The sequence below is a fragment of the Condylura cristata genome, unplaced genomic scaffold (genome assembly GCF_000260355.1).
Source record: "Condylura cristata isolate star-nosed mole 26May11 unplaced genomic scaffold, ConCri1.0 scaffold00011, whole genome shotgun sequence".
Lineage (NCBI taxonomy): Eukaryota > Metazoa > Chordata > Mammalia > Eulipotyphla > Talpidae > Condylura > Condylura cristata.
Window position 1 is genome coordinate 56934461 of NW_004567112.1, and position 19488 is coordinate 56953948.

The 19488-nt window shown below is 44.5% G+C and overlaps 1 protein-coding gene across 1 annotated transcript in view; it reads right to left on the minus strand.

Moving 5' to 3' along the window:
- Positions 1 to 9807: 9807 nt before the first annotated feature.
- The window catches only part of LOC101627926 (immunoglobulin lambda-like polypeptide 5), a 27157-nt gene continuing 17476 nt past the window's right edge, over positions 9808 to 19488 (minus strand). The window contains exons 3-4 of the mRNA XM_012723478.1: positions 11566 to 11625; positions 9808 to 10133 (exon numbers count right to left, since the gene is read on the minus strand). Of these exons, the coding sequence (XP_012578932.1) occupies positions 9808 to 10133; positions 11566 to 11625 (386 nt within the window). The remainder of the gene's footprint in view (positions 10134 to 11565; positions 11626 to 19488) is intronic.

Consider the following 19488-nt stretch of genomic DNA (forward strand, 5'->3'; position numbering starts at 1 on the left):
ATTTTTAGTAATCTGAGGAACCTCCATACAGTTTTCCATAGTAGTTGGACCATTTTGCATCCCCACCAGCAGTGTAGGAGAGTTCCTTTTCTCCACATAGCAGGATGTATTCTAAATGTGGAATATATTCTCTTTATGTACACATGGAACATGCACACATTTGTGATGACCATTCATGCAAATGCCATTTACGACCTTCAGCCTGAGAACTCATGGCCCAGACTCTTGGGAATGAAGATTTGGTGACCCCACATGGCAAATAACCTTGAGGCACTTGCCAAGAGAAAAGGGAATATGTAATGTCATTTTTGGAATTGAATTTGGAGTGTGGGATCCTTGGGTTCACTCTGGAAAAGTTTTCACTAGAGTTCTCTCAGTGGCACATAGCGAGTTTCCCGGGTAAGTTTCTCCATGGCACAGGGATGTTAGTTATACTTAAAAGGTAGGTTTAATAGGGAAAGGGGCAGAACAATAAAGGACACTTGCATAAACATAAGCGGGCAGAAAGCTCTCCTGAAGAGGCCTGCATGGTTGTAGGTGAGAGTCGTCAAGGAGAGCAGCCTCTGCTGAAAGAGGTCAGTGAAGAGAACCCTCTACATGATACAGGTCAGAGGCAGGCAGGAGGATGCTGCCCTGAAGAGGAGAGGGTGGAAAGAAGCACCTGCATAGTGACAGGTGGGCAGGGGACTGCTGTCCTGTGCCAGTGCGGAGTCTGCATGGGTCCAGTCTTCTCTTTGGGAGGGGCTCACTCCTTTGTGGAGTGGCCTGTTTACTGCTGACTTTGGATAGCTATGTGGAATCAGAGGGGACCAGAGATTCCGCAAAGGGTCCAATCTCTGTATCTTTACCCTCAGGTCTGTGCTCCTGACATTCCCGACAGCAGTGTGATACCTGCTTGGGTCTGATGCCTTGTGATAAGACACTGCCATCTAAAGATCTTGATTTCTATCATTGGGTTAATGGTCATGTTATTCCTCTCTTGTGTGCATTAGGTTTTAGTCTTGTGGTGTCTCCTTTAGGTTTTCTTTTTTTCCCTCCATCTTATCGACTAAGCCACAGAAATCATAAACAGCAGCTATATGAGAAGCCACAGGTTATTTCTTATTTTTATATGAATATATTTGCATCTATAGGAACATTTTCTCTTCTCCTACCACCATTTCCCTACAATCTAGTATAAGATGTGTTAGTAGTAAACATATTTTAGTCTCTAAGGATAGAAAAGTTGTGTTTGTGAGTCAACAAAGATTTTTAGCTTGACCACACTCTAGTCAGGCTCCTGAATGGTCTTCTAGACTCATCTGTGCACTATTTTGGAAAATCTAGTTTACCAAGGGTCTTGCTAAGTCAGTTTAACCAGAACACTCCCACCTCAGTACCTGATCAGCTTTCTCTTCCTTCACCACTCCCCAGTGTCTGAGTGCCCTGACCTGCACTCAGTTGAAGAATCTCATCAGGTTGGTTTTACCTGAACCTCCCCTTACCTCTGCTGTTTCTCTTAGCCTCTTGCCACCTATTCATAGTAGTTTCTGAATAAAATGTTTTTACCATTTTAATTGCTGCCCAGCTCTGGTTCTTCTCCAATTCTTTGTGTATATGTTTGTATATGTGTGAATCAACTAAAAAAGGAATGAACATCATCACCAATATTTACTCTCACTTGTGCCATCCCCCCAAACCCCCACCCAAACTCTTCCTCCACTTCTCCCATTCTTGCTGGAGATTCACACTGTTTCACTCTCATTCATTGGGTCTCTGGAGCCAGGACAGGAAGGACCCTTACCAAGGTTTGTTGGTTCAAGCCCTAGGTATGGGTCCCAGGGCTCCAGGACCCACTTTCCTCAACCCTAGAAGTGGAGATGCCCTACCACCCACGGAGGGGTGACCTAGAAGGGCCCCCCTATGGGTATAGTCTTGGTCCAAACATTGGAGGCTGTAGGTCCCATGGGATACCTGGAAGGGACTCTGAGGACAGGAGCCTAGTGGGGCTGTTTGTGCTGTGGCGCCTCTTCACTCAGCCCCTTACAATCCTTTGTCCTGGGGTCCACATTGGCTCATTCTTCTGAGAGACCAGTGGTCTCTTTCTCCTTACTGGAAGCTCCAGGTACACACAGACTGGGATAAGGACCAGGACTGTGGCAGGACCCAAGAGTGACACTGTGGGAAATGAGGCTTGGAAGTCTGGAGTCACACTGTGGGCAGCGAGGCTACGGAGGTGGGGGTGTGGGAGAGACACGGAATTTAGTGACCTGAGTGGTTGCCCCTGGGCTTTATCTGAGTTCTAAGTGCTGGGAGAAGATTGTACTGGAGTCTGTGCATCAACCATCCAAAGCAGGGCTTGGACATGGGGTAGGTCCACAGCTTGCTGCTTGGAAATTATTTCCCCTGCTCTGGACCTGACTAGACGCCCTGTGTCCCTGCAGTGCCAGGTTTGGTGTGTGCCTTGAGAAGCATGGCTTGTATTTGAAGTATACAGAGGTGTTCTCTGAGCTGCATTTGTGAAAGAAGGCCTGGGGCTGACCAAATATCCTGTCATTGGGAACCATAGTACAGTGCTGTCTACTCACACACAGAACCACCCAGCATGTTAGAGCCTAGTTGCAGAGATGTTTGTATAGAAAGTTTGAGCATGGTATATTCAATATATTGTTTTCAGGTACATTTGAAAATTCTGAACAAGACACAAGGTTTCAGCATGATCTGCAAGGCCCCAAGAACCCGTGGCTCCCCTCCTACCCTGACACCCTCTCCACACCTCCTTTGCATGGGTTCCCCACTGATCTTGTTGCTGTTCCTGAATATAAGCATATTCAACCCCAGGAGCTTTGCTGTTTCTTCTGCCAGGAATATTCCTCCCCAGATAATTCCCCACTGGTCCCTTCCATCCTTTCAGAGGTTGCCTCTCATCACCATTATCTGAACAAAGAGTTGTCACCCTCTCCTACTTAACCCCTAACTTTTTCTCAAGAATTCATCACACCACACATTATAACATAATGCTCTGTTTGTGTCATCCACTGAAACTTTGTTCTAGGACTTGGTCTCTGAAGCCATTGTTGTGACCCCCAGGGCTCAGAGTGCCTCTGGACCGTGGTATGTGGGTATGATCAGTAGGTACGTGTGGAAGGACTGGTGCTTGGTTTCTTCCAGGGAAAGAAGAATGTATGGGACAGGGGTTGGGGGTGGACAGTGGAAGCTGGCATGACCAGCTCTTTTCTTCTCTTAAAGCTAGTGGGCCACAGGTTGGCATGTTTATCACATCTGTGTCATTGTTCTTGGCATTGTTTCCACAAAGCCTAAGCCCCTTGCCTTCAGGCACACATTCCACGCAGCATGGAGAAGTTCTTGCTCTGATACTCTGGTTGGCAGTTCCCCTCCCCCACCATGTCTTCTTCCCTCTTAGGGGGCTGTAAACTCTCTATGTGAAGGACATGGAAGTACAAGACAGCCCTGCCCCTAAGCAGGTCACACATTCCCCTCTGTGAAAGGCAAGAATGAGCTTCCCAGACTTACATCTTGGGATCTCTGACCACCTCCTTGGGGTTATTACTGGTGCCCTAGTGACCTTTTAGGTAAATGACAGAAGCAGCCACTAGAGGGCACTGCCAGTTGAGGTTGCCATGTTTGCGCCTGTGTATGAGCATGTGTGAGCGAGTTGTGTGTATGGGTGTGAAGGTAAGTTGGGTGTGGATGTGAGAAAGTGTGAGGAGCACTGACAGCTAGGACACTCCATGCATCCCATGGAGGACAGTCAGGTGACCATCCCTGTGCAGATGACTTCAGGGGACATGCATGGTGACCTTCTAGCGGGGGTTCCTGACAGCTCAGCCACTCTGTCCCTCCAGAGGCATTCCTAACAGGTCTTTCTCCCCAGGGTGGACCTTAGCCCCTGGGGCTGGGCAGGTGCTCAGGAGTGGGGGCTGGCCCTGGCCAGTTAGAAGGGGCTGTGTCTGTGGGTGAAGATGGGATCATTCTGTCCCAGGGGCCTGGAAGGAGGGGCACCAGGAAGTGACTTCTCTTACATCTGAGTCCCTCGTGTTCATGACAGATAGACACTAGACACCATTCCCGTGGCCCTGCATATGTGATCTGCTCAGGGCTGTACTGAGCAGTACAGCCCAAGTACAGAGAGATTACACAGAGCTCCTTATCTTGGGGTGTACTACCACTGACATAGATGTCTGTTGGGGATTCAGTGTGGGAAGCTGAGAGACTGGGCTGGGATGTTCAGTTTTGAATGTTTTAACTCCCAGGCCTACAGGAAAGAAGGAGAATGCCGGGCCTGCACGAGCCAAGCCATTTTGGGGCTCCATTGACCACAGAGGAGTCTGGGATTGTGAGGTCTGGGCAGGGGCTTCTGTTTCTCATCTTGATTAAAGACCCAGAGGGCCCTCAGCTCAGAGTGAGGATGCAGAACTCAGGGTGCAGGTCACGGGGCTGGAGCCCAGCAGAGCGGGGCCCCTGAAGGCTATGTAGGTGCTGTTTGAGGGAAGAGCACTGGACCTTGAGTCTGGGGTTAGGCTCAAAATGTGCCAGCGACCAGTCCTTTGGGTTTTGCTTTCTCCTATGTAAATTGAGTGGTTGGGGCCCAATGGCTAAGACTCCTCTGGGTTTCCCCACAGACCCACCCGGCTCAACTCCTCTCTGACATTGATGGAACTTATATCCAAGTTCTGAGACGGGGAGCTCCCTATCTCTCCCTGCTGTGAGTGCAGTCGCCCCAGGGAGACCAGATTGGCGTGTTTGGCCTCAGAAAGTGAAGACCTGTTTATTTTCTAGGGCAAACAGAAACAAATTTCCTCCTGGATCCTAACTGTGGGGACCACCAAAAAGATCTCTCACACCCCTCCCCCCATAGCCCCACAAAACAAAATTACAATGGCAGGGCCATTGGTGTTGCCACCCTCCAGGCTCCCAGCAAGCTGGTGGTTCCTTTGTGTCAGCAGTGATGGGGAGCTCTCACCAGCAGGAGTGGCTATTGGGGGTGCAGTGCTGAGAGAAAGAAAGCATCCACAGTCTGACTCAATCTGTACAAAAACAGGAGAAGCTGAAAAATAGTGGATTTAAGAGCACACCCAGAAGAAATGAAACTATAAGAAAAAGAAAAGGTAATAAATAAAAACTCAGGAGTTCTCGAGGTTGTGACCATATTCTGATTCTTAGGTGGTACATAATAGCCCTTTTAAGCTTCACAGGTTTGTTGTTGTTGTTATAGTTTATAATTAAAATACAAGGAGCTACACCAAAATATAAGCAGTGACTCTTCTAGGTGAAGCTTCACAGGAGGAAAGTTTTCCACCTATTTTTCTGTTCTTTCTCCGTTATTTAGAGTACGCAATTATTATTTTTTGTAAACTAAAGATCAAGACCAAAAACCCTGTATTTTAAAAGGAACTCCAAATGTGATCCTCCCTTTTGCTGAGGTGACACCTGTGTCTGTATAGTTCACCAATATGCTGTTGACTCTAATTGGGTTTGGAGTTAGGGGCATCAGGAACACCTCAACCTCTCTGCCAGAGCTGTAACAGATGCGAAATCTCTTTCAGGCCTGGATCTTTTTTTCTGGATCAGTTCTTGTCGGTCTTTTGATTCTACTCACACCCAAGTCTACATACTATTTTCTTTTTAAAATCTGTTTTGTAATTTATTTATTTATTTTTATTTCGGCATATAAGAGCCCGAGTAAGGTCAGAGGCATGGAGGTGGGGTGAGAGGATTCACCAGAGAAAGAGTGGGGAGCATAACAGATGGATTGATTGAAACACACTGCTGAGGGGAGCAGAGGTTGAGACAGGAGAGGTCTGCCATGCCATGTGTGTCCTTCCCTGGCTGGGGATGGATCTAATGCTGCAGTGGCTGTGGACAGCTTCATAGTGCTGAGACCTGCCTCTTCACCACCAGGAAGGCCTGTCTTGGTGTATTTTTTTTTAATTTTACAAAAGTTTATTTTTACATCATTTTGTACATTTTTTTTTCCATCTCAATTGTTCCTTGGTGTATTTTTTAAAGCACAGCTCAAGTACTAGTGAACCTCACGTCCCCTGGGGAGAGAGTAGGTTGAAAACTTTTTTAACTGAAGTAGAATTTCCATAACATAAAGTAAACTATTTAAAAGCTAGCTGTTCCATGGCTGTAATACTTTCATCTGTCTAGTTCCAAACTATTTTTCATCACCCTATAACCACTGAGCAGTCAGTCCCCCACCTTCGCTTCTTGTGGCCCCTACTAGCCACTAATTCTGCTTGTCTGTCTGTGGATTTACCTATCTCCTATACATTTCATATAAATAGATATTTGTAACATGTGACCTTTTTTCTGACTTTATTTGCTTAGCCTAAAGTTTTTACAGTTCACTGTCATGTATCAGTACCTCATTCCTTTTTTTTTAAGACTCAATTTTTTTTTTAAAAAAGATTTATTTATTTGTGCATACAGAACTGGGGTGCAGGCCAGAGACTCAAGGGTGGCGAAAGACTTCACCAGAGACAGAGTGGGGAGCAGAACAGGCAGATCTACGAAGTACACTGCTGCAGGGAGCAGCGGGCGGGTCAGGAGAGGTCTGCCACACCATGTGGTCACCTCTGGGGCAGGCGGGAATCGAACTCATGCGGAAGCGGCTTTAGATTCTCAATGCTGTGCTTTAACCTGCTGCGCCACCAGGGAGGGCCCAGGCCTTGGATTATTTTTAAATTGGGTTGCTTATCATTTTGAAGTTGCATTGTAAGATTTCCTGGTGTATTCTGGATACTAGACCCATATCCAGAATACATGATCGGCAAATATTTTCTCCTATTGTGCAGATTTTTTTGATAGTCTCTTTCAATATATAAAACTTTTAAATCTATTTTTTTCTTTTCATACTTGTGCTTTTGGTATCAATTCTAAGAATCAACTGTCAAATCTAAGATTATGAAGATTTGCCCTATATCTTTTAAAGCTTTTGTAGTTTTAGTTTTTAAATTTAGCTCTCTGATCCATTTTGTGCTTTTATATATGGTGTGAGATAGGGGTTCAACTTCATTTTTTGTACGTGGATATTCATTTGTCCCAGTACCATTTGTTGATGAGACTTTTTTCCATTGAATGGAAAAAAAACCCTTGTTGAAAAATCAACAAATCAAGAGATGAAGAAGATAAATCGGTGAGTAGATGGAATAGAGAGGATATTTAGGGCAGTGAAAATACTCTGTATGATAGCATAATGACAAATGCATACAGTTTGTCCAGACCCACAGAATGTGCTCCCATGCTGGGTAATAATGATGTGCCATCAATTGTAACAAATAAACTAGTTGAGTGGGAGAAGTTTATAATAATATGCATATGTGGAGGCATGTGGAGGCAGGGGTATATGGGAAATCTCTGTACCTCCTGCTCCATTTTGCAGTGAACTTATAACTGCTCGTAAAAAAAAAAATAGATTATGGGCCCTCCCTGGTGGTGCAGCGGGTTAAAGCACAGCACTGAGAAGCTAAAGCCACTTCCGCATGAGTTTGATTCTTGCCTGCCCCAGAGGTGACCACATGACATGGCAGATCTCTCCTGACCTGCCCACTGCTCCCCTCAGCAGTGTACTTCCTCCATCTGCCTGTTCTGCTCCCCACTCTGTCTCTGGTGAAGCCTCTCGCCACTCCTGAACCTCTGGCCTGTACCTGAGTTTTGTATGTATAAATAAATAAATCTTAAAAAAAATGGATGCTTTGGAGTTGAGTGTGGTGTAGTAATGTACATCTAAAGAGATGTGAACCTATACCCCTAAATCACATACAGTGTTGTATGCACTGATCAGTTCAGTGAATTTTCAATCAGCATAATGAGCACAAGTCCTTGACTGATAACTAAAGAGCTTGAACTTGATTGATCCATTTATGATCCTGGCACCAGATACAAAAGGGAAAAAACCCTGTCTGCCCAGACCTGACCTGTATTGAGGTTAGAGCAGGTTGTGAGTTTGTGGGCTCTCAGGAGCCACAGCAGGAGCCAGGCTCAGAGGGGGCCAGACACTGCACCCAGTGCACTCCGTGGGGACTGGGTGTGGTGGGGAGTCCCAGCGCTGCTGCAGGGTGGGCAACTCTGGGATCTTACCATATTGGCCCAGGATTCCACAGGCCTCTGCTGTGGAAGACCAAGGGCTAGTTTCCTCTGGTCTTGGAAAGCTGGTGGGTCTGTATGCCCTGGGACAGTGCAGGGGAGTTGGAGGGCATCACTGCTGCTACCTCTGCCAGTCTCTTTTAAAGCATCCTGGGCACTGCCCACAGACAGTACATTTTGGGGCCAGTCATTGTACTGGGGGACAGCAGGTGGTGAAATGTCTGCCACTGCTACTGAAGTGGACAGTACTGGAGCCCCAGGACCTCTGGCACTCAAACCTGGGTTGGCACAAGAGCAGTGTTTCTCAGCCCCAACAGAGCTGGCATGGCCTACCACTCAGGAAGGGAAAAGGGTGTAATGGGCTAGACTGGGTACTCACACCCAGAAGCTCCTCTGAGCCCCTGGAATCCTTCTGGTGACCATCTATCTGTGTGTGATCCCCACTGAGGCTGTCCTGGCAGCTGCTGGCACTATTTTGTGTAACCAAGGGGTATCCAGGGAGCCCAAACTGTTAAGGGGTACATGCCATTTGCATGCACAAAGGGAAAGAAAGAAAACTCTCAGGGTGCTCTAAGATATATTTAACTGGTGTGCAGAGAGAGAGAGAAGAAAAGATTTCAAATAGCAAATTCCTAAAATTATCCCTCACCTCATGGGCACATGCCCAGACAATTCCTCCTCCAGTGACACAGGAGGTGACTTGGTGGTAAAGAGAAAGTAACATTGAAGGCTTCCCAAGCAGGGGCAACTCATGATCATCACGATATCCTGAGACTGCCCAGTGGTCACCTGCATGTGTGTGTCAGAGTCGAGGCCTTGGGGAAAACACATTCCCACTTTCAATTGTGGTACAATATGTTTGGCTTCAGTGTTCAGACACCAATTTGCCTTCAGCAAATTCTTTGTTTAATCTCAGAGAATTTAGGCAGTACCTATTTCCTTTCTTGCATTTGTTCCTGGGGAATCCACAGCTTGTCTTTGACAAGTGTCTAAGTCTCCTGTCAGATCTTTTGTGTGAGTTTCCTTCCTCTCTTCCTCCTGTCCCTTTCACATGTCTGAACCTACTGTCAGCTAAGGAATCAAGGCGGTTGCTAGTTTAAGAACCCATGAAACCAACATAGAGTGTTCTGGACTCTGAGTTGTCAGCTCTTGAGAGTGACAGGGAGGCAGGGAAAGTGGGCAAAAGCTAAGCTGGGCAAAGTGGAAGCGGGACACTCCAGGGGTTGAGGGCCAGAAGTAGACTCTGTCTTGTCCTGGTCACAGGGAACACCCTGGAGGCCTCCAGCTGTGACTGGCTCTAGCCAGGGAACTAGAAGGGAGTAGACTGACCCTGCTCTGGGGGAGGAGTGGGAGGAAGGACAGGGCAGAGGCACTGATATTCCAGTCATCAGACTCCTCAGGTCCTGTCCAATTTCCTGAAAGATGCCACCAAGGAGACTGTGAGCCTCTCCCCTTGGGACATTTTCCTAGTGGGTGACAAGGTTTTCCCCACTCACCCTGAGAAGCCTGGAGAGATTGCAACTTAAATTTGAGCCCCCAACCTCCCCGCCCCCCCAAAAAAATAGAGCAGAGAGCCTGGTTTCTTATTGACAATAAAGACATTTTACTGTGAGTTAATTTGGTGCAAGGAGCAGGAAGGGGTTGACTGGGTGGGAGGGGAGATCCTCTTGGAGCTCCTGTGACTTTGGCCCCCATGGGTAGGTGAGGCTCAGGGAACTAAGGATAAGGACACTGTGCAGGAACCAGGGTCTTTTCCACAGTGTTGCCTTCATGTGTGACCTGGCAGCTGAACTGGCTGTGAGATGTCCACTTGCTGGGTGACAGGCTCAGGTAGCTGCTGACCGTGTACTTGTAGTCGCTCTGCTGGAAGGGCTTGGTGGTCTCCACACCCTGGGTGATGGTGGTGCCATCTGCCTTCCAGGTGACTGCTAAGTCACCGGGGTAGAAATCACTGATCAGACACACCAGTGTGGCCTTGTTGACACGGAGCTCTTCAGAGGAGGGTGGGAACAGAGTGACCAAGGGTTTGGAGTGGGGCTGGCCTGCATGGAGAGAGGAGGTGATAAAACTTGCAGGGGGAGATTCCAGAGTATTCGGGCAGCCCCTCTACCTACAGCATCCATGACTGTTCTTCCAAGGCCTGGGATCCTCTGTCCACTCCAACCCTTAGAGAACAGATAGCCCCCACCTCTCTCAGGTGACCTAGTAAAATGCTTTCCTGTGAAGGCTCAATTTCCCCATAGAGAAATAAGACTCTAAAGTCTGAGTTTGGATTTGACCCTGATCTCCCAAGCCCTCTGCCCCAGCCATCAAGGCCCCACATCACTTCATTTTAGGTGCCTCAGGGGCCTCCTCTGTGAACCTGGGTCCCTTCCTTAGTAGGCCATCCTGATGTTGTGTGGGGAGACCCTGAGCTTGAGCCCCACACAACAGTGGAGCCTGAGCTGCCTCCTGCCGCCACTCCCCTGTCCCCCACTGCGGGGCACCTGGCTTAGGCCCTCAGGTCTCCAGAGACAGGAGATGAAACACCAGGGACACCACTTATCTCTCTCATTCCTACTACCCTGACTACAGGACCCTTTGACTGGATGTGATCTTGGGGCTGATTCCTGCAGATGATGGGTGCAGTGACTCCTGATGACCAACCCAGTACCTCTGGTAGCTCCTGATTTTACCTGGCAGTCATGTAGCTCTGAGCCCACCACCCCCTTCACCTCTCTTTGCTATCTTCTAAGTCTAACACACCCTTTGAGAAAGGCAAGAGACAACCACTGTACAGGTGAGACACCTGGACCCCAGGGCTTCAGGGCAGATGAATCTCTGACTCCTTTCTGACCACTGTCCTGGGAGGGCTAGACTTCTGGTCACCTCACCCCATCTCACCCATGTCACTGATTCTTGTGTCCTCACAGCCCAACAGAGGCCACGAGAGCTTCAGTCTAGTGCAAGCCTCACTCTTTCTTTGCTCTCACTAGCTGACCCTGGGCTGCCCTTTATCCCCAAGACACAGCCCCAGTCCTGTTCTCTGTCTTGTTCTCTTGGGTGGGCCTCCCAGCCTGAGTGGGCATTAAGCCCATGTTCCAAGTCTAGGATACTTGACGATTGTCTCCACAGTCATCCCAGTGCCCCCTGTCTGAACAGACCTCTGGCCCCTGTGTGACATCTGCTCTAGAAGAGGGGGAGGAAGTCCCTCTACCCCCAACACACACACAATTATTAGCCAAACCCCTAATCCAGGCCTTGGGACCTGACTGTGTCTGAATGTGGGACTCTGAAGGTGGCTGCTCCTGTTGTTGGGGACCTTCCTGCTGGTTATCCCAAGACCAGCCTGCCTCCCCCAGGCCCCAGAGAGAAAGGTAGTGGGTTGGTCCATAAGACTGGGCAGGAAGGAACCCATTCCCAGAAAGAGCAAAGTTGACTTTCCCAAGACAGCAGAGGTGCAAGACAGGGTGAGAAGTGGTGAGAGTCACTGACCTAGGATGGTGAGCTGGATGCCATTGCTGAAGACAGGCCATGACTGAGGTTCGGACCAAAACCCACCAGGCCAGCACCTGGGGCCTGTCCTCCGTGGGCCGAGCCAGAGCAGGAACCTGCATGGTATAATGGGCACAGAATTGCAGCAAGCTGGGGTATAGTCTAGGGGTACAGTTCCCCAGAGGGCGGGGCACCCCTAGCCAGGCCTATGTCTTGGAGGTGTCCCTGTGCCCAGTACGTGTCTGAGGCAGGGACTACCCATGCCTTGGAGTCACTCGGTGGTGTCCTTCCAAGGCTGTCCTGGGCACTACCCAAACCTCAGTGCTGATGGTGAACTCTGCACACAGTTGGCAAGTCCTTGAGTGCCTCATACTCTCATGTGATGTGGCAGATGGAAAACTGAGCAGGCTCCGACGACCTGATTTCTCCTGACTGTTATTTTAGGACCTCTGGGTTTTTCTTCCCCACAATTTTCCATGATATAGTCAGGCAAGTTTCCTCCCTAAGCACACAGACACCCCCTTCTCCTTTGTCTCAATCCATTGAGATACAGCTTAGCCCCATCTTTTTCAGTGTCTTCTCTGATTTCTCAGACCATTGTTTTTCTGTCTATCTGTCCACCCATCCATTTATGCATTCATCCAACAACGACTTCCAAGCACCCACTTACCAGGCACTGTTTCATGAACTGAGACATGGAAAAGACCCCCCCCTCCACCCATGGAAGCTCAGGTCAAGGCCAACAGGGCCCAATTTGTAGCCAAGTCTGAGGTCCCTTCCCAATTCTTGCTGTACTTCTGTCTATGTAGGATGCACCTTGCAAGTGGCTCCTCTGTTAAGTGACTTTCTTCTCTTTGATGTCAAGATACTTTCACTCTCTCCCTCCAGTGATTGCCCTTTCTCCCTGGCCCCTGAATGTCTGCTAATCCACAGACTACCACCCTGGGCCCTACTTTGCCATTGTTTCACATTGCAGATTCCTTCTACTGCCCATGTTGTGTGGAGTTGAGGCTCCACACAAGCTACAAACTCTCTCCTCACCTCTATCTAAATTGCCTACTGACCATCTCCAGCTGGATATTCAATAGAAATCTCAAATTTGAACCTCCGTGGTGGTGCATTGGGTTAGGACACAGCACTGCCAGCTAGCCATAGCGTCGATCTGCCTTGTTCTGCTCCCCACTCTGTCTCTGGTGAATCTTCTCACCACCCCTGCATCTCTGGCTTGTACTTCAGTTCTGTATGCACAAATAAATAAATCTTTTTTTTTAAAGAAATCTCAACTTTGTCATGCTCAAGAGAGACTGACCACTTTCCCCCTTTTCACTTAGCTCTCTTTCTATCTTCATCTTGTCACACCCGATCATCTTCTCTAGGTCAGACACCCAGGTCCTCAGACTCTGAATCAAAATATCCCTTTGTAGAAAGGATAAATAGATGGGACTACATCAAGTTCAAGAGCTTCTGTACAGCAAAAGAGACATTACTAAAAACAGACATCTCACTGATTGGGAAAAAAATTTCTCATACAAAACTAGCGATAAAGGATTGATCACAAAGGTATACAAAGAACTGATGAAACTCAACAAAAATAAAGTAAACAACACTATCAAAAAATGGGCAGAAAAGCTAAAAAGACACTTCTCCAAAGAGGAAATACGGATGGCCAACAAGCATGTGAAAAAATGTTCAACATCACTTGTAATAAGGAGAGGCAAATTAAAACCCCAATGAGCTACCACCTCACACCAGTGAGAATGGCACATCTTAAAACAACTAGCAACAACAAATGTTGGCAAGAGTGTGGAGAGAAAGAAACTTTCCTGCACTGCTGGTGGGAATGCAAACTAGTATAACCACTGTGGAAAACTTTTGGATGTTTCTCAAACTGCTAAAAATGGAGCTTCCCTATGACCCAGCAATCCCACTCCTAGGTATCTACCCAAAAGACACAAAAACACTGATTCAAAAGGACACCTGCACCCCCATGTTTATTGCTGTTTTATTTACAATTGGAAAGGCATGAAAACAACCCAAATGCCCAAAAGTAGATGATTGGATTAAAAAGATGTGGTACATATACACAATGGAATATTACTCAGCAACAACAACAACAAAATGCATGCCTTTGCAGCAACATGGATGGAGCTGGGAAAGATCATGCTTAGTGAAATAAATAGGTCAGAAAAAAAAGGGAAAATACCGGATGGTTTCACTCATAGCAGGAGTATAACGGACCAGGTGAGAAAGTAACAATAATAATGAACAACTATATACCAGAGACATTTTACGGGGGTGGAATGGGGAATGGGATCAAAAACGGTGGGGGAAGGGAATGACACACCAGTGATTTGGTGATGGTAAGCCCACCAGGATTACAACTGAGATGGAAAAAGGTACAAATGATGTAAAAATAAACTATAAAAAATATTCCCTCTTAAATTTAAAATAATTGAGATACAATAGACTCATCCTCTGAGGTCCCCAAAGCACAAGAAGTTCTATACTTTGCCTTTCCCGATTTTAACTCCTAACTCAAATAAGGATGCGGCATTGAGTTGGCCTTATTGAATGCAAGCATTCTGCCAGATCTTCTACATTAGAAGATGGATCTAGTCAGCCGTGGTTGATTTTGTGATACAATATAAGGATTTTTTTGCTTTACTTTTTAAATTATTTTAATATTATAAGAATATCACATATAAAACATAACTCAGCCATACAAAAGGATACTATAAAAGTTTAATTATCTCTCCATCTCTCTTGCTACATAGTGACATTTCCTTTTCTTTCCTTATGGTAAAACTAGCATAAAATGTACCACTTGAACTCATTCAATGAGGCTAACATTACCTTAATACCAAAACTAAAGACATTATAAGGAAACCACAGGTCTTATAAACATAGATGCAAAAATTCTCAACAAAATAGTTGAGAGTAGAATCTCATGAAGGAATAAAAAGAAGTCTATGTGCCATAGGCAAGTGCTATTTATCCCAGGAATGCAGATTTGATTCTAATTAAAAACATTTTTTTACATTGTTGTTCATTTTGTACAATATTTTATTTCTCCCCTCACGTGTTATCCCCACAAATCTCTCATCATCACCTTACCCATGTGGACCAACATTTTAGAGTCAATGTAATCCATCACAACAAAGTAGAAAAATCACTTAATCATATTGATAGATGCAGAAAAGCATGGGCAAAAAAAACCCAACACCCATTCATGAAAAAAGGTCTCAGTGAACTAGAAATAGAGGCAAACTTCATAAACAATATCTACAGAAAACCAACAGCGGACATCATACTTAGTGGTAAGGAACTTAAAATTTTCCAGGTAAGACCAGAAACAAGATAAGAAAGATAGATTGGGAGGATAGGAATAAAACTGTCTTTTTTACATATATAATGTGATCATCTGTGTAGGAGAACCCAAAAGAACAACAACATGCAAAATTCCTGGAACTTCAAACAATTATAGTAAGGTTGCAAGATATGAGATTAATACACAAGTCAGTCAATTTTCTATATATAGTGATGGGCTACATAACAACCCTTGATCTATGACAGATTGCACATATGACAATTTTTCTTATATACAGCTTTAGGGTGTAAGGAGGCTATACCATCTATGTCTATGTAAGTAGACTATCAATGTTCACACACTGGTGAATTTATCTGAAGACGCAGTTCTCAGAATAGGTGTCCCTATTAGTAAGCAACACCTGCCAATGTTGGCAATGAAAAAATACAATGCAACTTAAACCATTAACCCTCCCAAATGAAATTTTCAGGTATAACAATAATATATTCAAGAGCTACATGAAGAAAACTACAAAATTGTGATGAAAGAAGTCAAAGAACTAAATAAATGGAGAAAATTTCCATGTTCAAAGATAGAAAGTCTCAATACTGTCAAGATACCAATTTTTTCCAAATTGATCTGTAGATTCATTGCAGTTCCCATCAAAATCCAAAGCGAGTTGTTTTGTGGCTATTGGCAAATTGATCCTAAAGTGTATGTGGAGGGGCAAACGGCCAGAAAAGATAATACAGTATTGAAGGAGAAAAACAAAGCTGGAAACTCAGATTGTGAGAATTCAAGACTTACTATAAAGCTACAATAATCACAACAGTATGGTATTGGCATAAAAATGGACATAATGATCAAGGGAATAAAATAGGAAGTCTAGAAATAAACCCATTCCATGTGGGAAAAGACAGTTTTTCAACAAATGATGTTCGGAAGACTAGATATCCACATAAAAAGAATAAAGTTTGGCCCTTTCCCAACACCACATACAAAAATGACCTAAAAATAGCCCTAAAATAATAAAACTCTTAAAAGAAAACAAAGACAAAAGCTTCACAACAGTGGATTGGCAGTCATTTCTTTTTTTTTTTTTAACAAAAGTTTATTTTTACATCATTTTGTACATTTTTTTTTTCCCATCTCAATTGTAATCCCCGCGGGTTTCCCATCACCAAGTCACCCATGTACCATCCACAATCCCGTGCATTTCCCTCCCCACGCCCCCACCCCCATTTTTGATCCCATTTCCCACTCCACCCCTGCAAAATGTCTCTGGTATATGGGGCAACCATTTCTTGAATGTGACACCAAAGACAACACAGACAACAAAAGCAAAACTGGACAAATGGAAGTTCGTGACAATTGAATAGTTGTCATCAGAAGACACTAGCCACAGAGAAAAAAAGACAACACACACAGAACGGAAAAAAATATATACAGATCACATATCTGATGGTGGGCTAATATCTAGACTAAACAATCCAATTAAAAGTGGGAAAAGAACTTAAGTAGACATTTCTCCCAGAAAGATAAACAAAAATACAATAATGACTATTAGTCATTCGAAGGATGTCCAATCAAAACCACAAAATCAAAATCACAGCCAGTAGGATTGTTATAATAATTTTAAAAAAGAAAATACCAAGTGTTGGTGAGAGTATGAAGAATTGCAACCTTTGTGCATTGCTTGTAGGATAGTAAAATGCTATAGTCACTGTGGAAAAACAGGTGGTTCTTAAGTTAAACTTAGAGTTACCAAATGATCCACAATTCACGGTATGTATATATCCAAAGTAAATACCAAAAGGTATCGAAAGAAAAACTTAAATAGGAATGTTCATAACAACACCATCAACAATCACCGTAAGTTGGAAATAACCTTAATGACATCAACTAAATAATGAAGAGGCAAAACATGGTTTATCCATGCAATGTAATATTGTTTTTTAAATGTCTTAGTATTCCTTTTTTTTTAAAGATTTTATTTATTTATGCATACAGAACTGGCATACAGGCCAGAGGTGAAGGGCTGGTGAGGGGATTCACCAGAAACATAGTGGGGAGCAGAACAGGCAGATTAACAAGTGCTAGTGAGGCCATAGAACAATGGGAGCTCTTACACATTGCTTGTGGGAAATAAAAAGTTACAAGCACTTTGGAAAGTTGTGTAGTAGCTTATAAACTTACACTTAACCTATGATAAATCAGATCCTATCCCTAGGTGTCTATCCAAGTAGAATGAAAACCTATGTTCAAACAAAAACTTGTGTGCGATATCTATAATATTTTTATTCATCATTGTCCTGAACTGTAAACATCCCAGTATCCCTCAACTGGTGAATGGCTAAATAAATTGTGATACATTCATTAGTGGAATCCCATTCTGCAATGGACAGGAGCAAGCTATTGTAAATGGAATAACTAGGATGAATCACAAAGGTGTTATACTGAATTAAAGAGCCAGACTCAAAAGGATCTGTATTTTGGAATACTATTCAACTATATATAAAGAACAACCTGTGATACACCCAATAGTCTGGATGAACTTTCACAAAATTATGCTGATTGAAAAAAGCCAGTCCTTAAAGGTTAACCACTATGATTCCATTTATAGAACAATCTTGAAATGACACAATTAGAAATAGAGACCAGGGGAAGGAGGGAGTAGATGTTGCTATTAAGGGCAACATGCAGGATCTTCCTGGAAAGAGAACTGTTTTTTGTACCTTGACAATGTCAAGGTCAATATCCTGGTTGTGATATTTTCCTGTCGTTTACAAAGTATTTCCAGTGAGGGAAACTGGATAAAAGTTACATAGGAGCCCTCTCTATATATTTAAATTTTATTTATTTACTTATTAATTTCTATGTAGAAGGTCTGGGGTGTAGGCCATAGGTGCAGGGGGTGAGAGGATCACCAGAGACAATGGGGAGCAGAACAGACAGCTCTACTGAAATACACTGCTAAGGGAAGCAGTCGAGAAACAGAAGAGGTCTGCCACATCATGTGGATCAGCTCCATTGCTGAGGATTGAACTCAGGCTGTAGAGATGATAGCACTGAGACTTAACCCCTAGACCACCAGGGAGGCTCATAGGAACTTTGAATCTTTAAGTAACTCAAAATAAAAGTTTTATTTTACAAAAAGATTACATTTATACAATAGTGTAGGAAAGACGAAACTATAAGGTGAGAGAGAACAGGGCTTGCCATGGTTGGGGCAGAGAAAGGATTTGACTGCAAAGGAGCACAAGGAAATTTTGTGGGGTGTGGAAATGTTTTGTATCTTCACTGTATCTTTGTATTACACACAGCAGTTTAGTGACTTCATTAACATTTATACAACTACTATACCAAAAAAGTGAAATTTATTCTACGTAAATTGAAATAAGATAGATACAGGGAGGGCCCTCCCTGGTGGCAAAACAGGTTGAAGAGTAATATGAAGCTAGCAGCAGCCACTTCAGTATGTGTTAGTTCCCCAGCCAGGGAGCTGACCCACATGGCTCCGAAGACCTCTCCTGTCTCACCTGCTGCTCCCCTCAGCAGTGTATTTCAGGAAACCTGCCTGTTTTGCTCCCCACTCTGTCTCCGGGGAATCCTCTCACAGTCCTGCACCTCTGGCCTGCATCCCAGTTCTGTATGCATAAACAAATAAATCTTTAAAAAAAAATAAAGAAAGATACAGGGAAAAACTGGTAACATGGCATTTACAACTTGTTTTAAAAAGTATGTGATTGCACTTATCTAAAAAATCATATTGAATGATGAATGGACCATAGTACTTTTTCCTCCCTTGGACATTGAGATTGTTTCTACTTTTCCCTCATGAACATACCTATACTATTAAGTAGATATTCTAATTACTTCCTCAAGATAACATTTTCAGAAGTAAAACTGCTTGATTAGCATGAACACACATTTGTATGAATCTTTATACATGGTGTTATTTATTTCACAAGTTCAGTCTCTCACTGACTGTCTATGAGAGTGTCTATTCCTCCTTGGTCAACCATGGGTCGCTAATTTCATGGCTCTCCATAACTGATCACTGCCTGGACAAGTTTTCTGTTCCTTTTTTTCTTTCCTATTTTTATATTATTGTTCATTTTAAAACAATGTATACTTCTCCCCCCTTTGCCACCCATCATCACCATAGTCCCCCACATTCCTCCCTCCTTCCCTTCTCTCTCTGTCTCCTTCCCCCCCGTAGGAAGTAGGAATCGCTGGTCTGTTTGTTTTGCTGTATTGTACTAAAAATATACTTTTCGCCCCTATATCTTATTTGGTTCTCTTATATTCCTCCTATAAGTGAAATCATTCCATAGTTTTCTTTTTCCTTCTCACTTATTTCACTGAACATGATCCCTTGCAGCTCCATCCATTTTGCTGCGCGAATGGCAGGAGTTTATCTTCTTTGATTGCTAATCACCACGGCTTTTCTGCTCCTTTAATAGGGCCTCATACATGCCTATGTTCCGGAACCATCTTTTTTCCAAGACTCAAATCCGCCTCTGAGAATCCTTCACTTAAATCCCTTAAGGTCTCCTCCTGGAGTCCAGGGCAAAGTTTAAGACCCCTCAGTCAACTCCCCCTCACCACCCCCC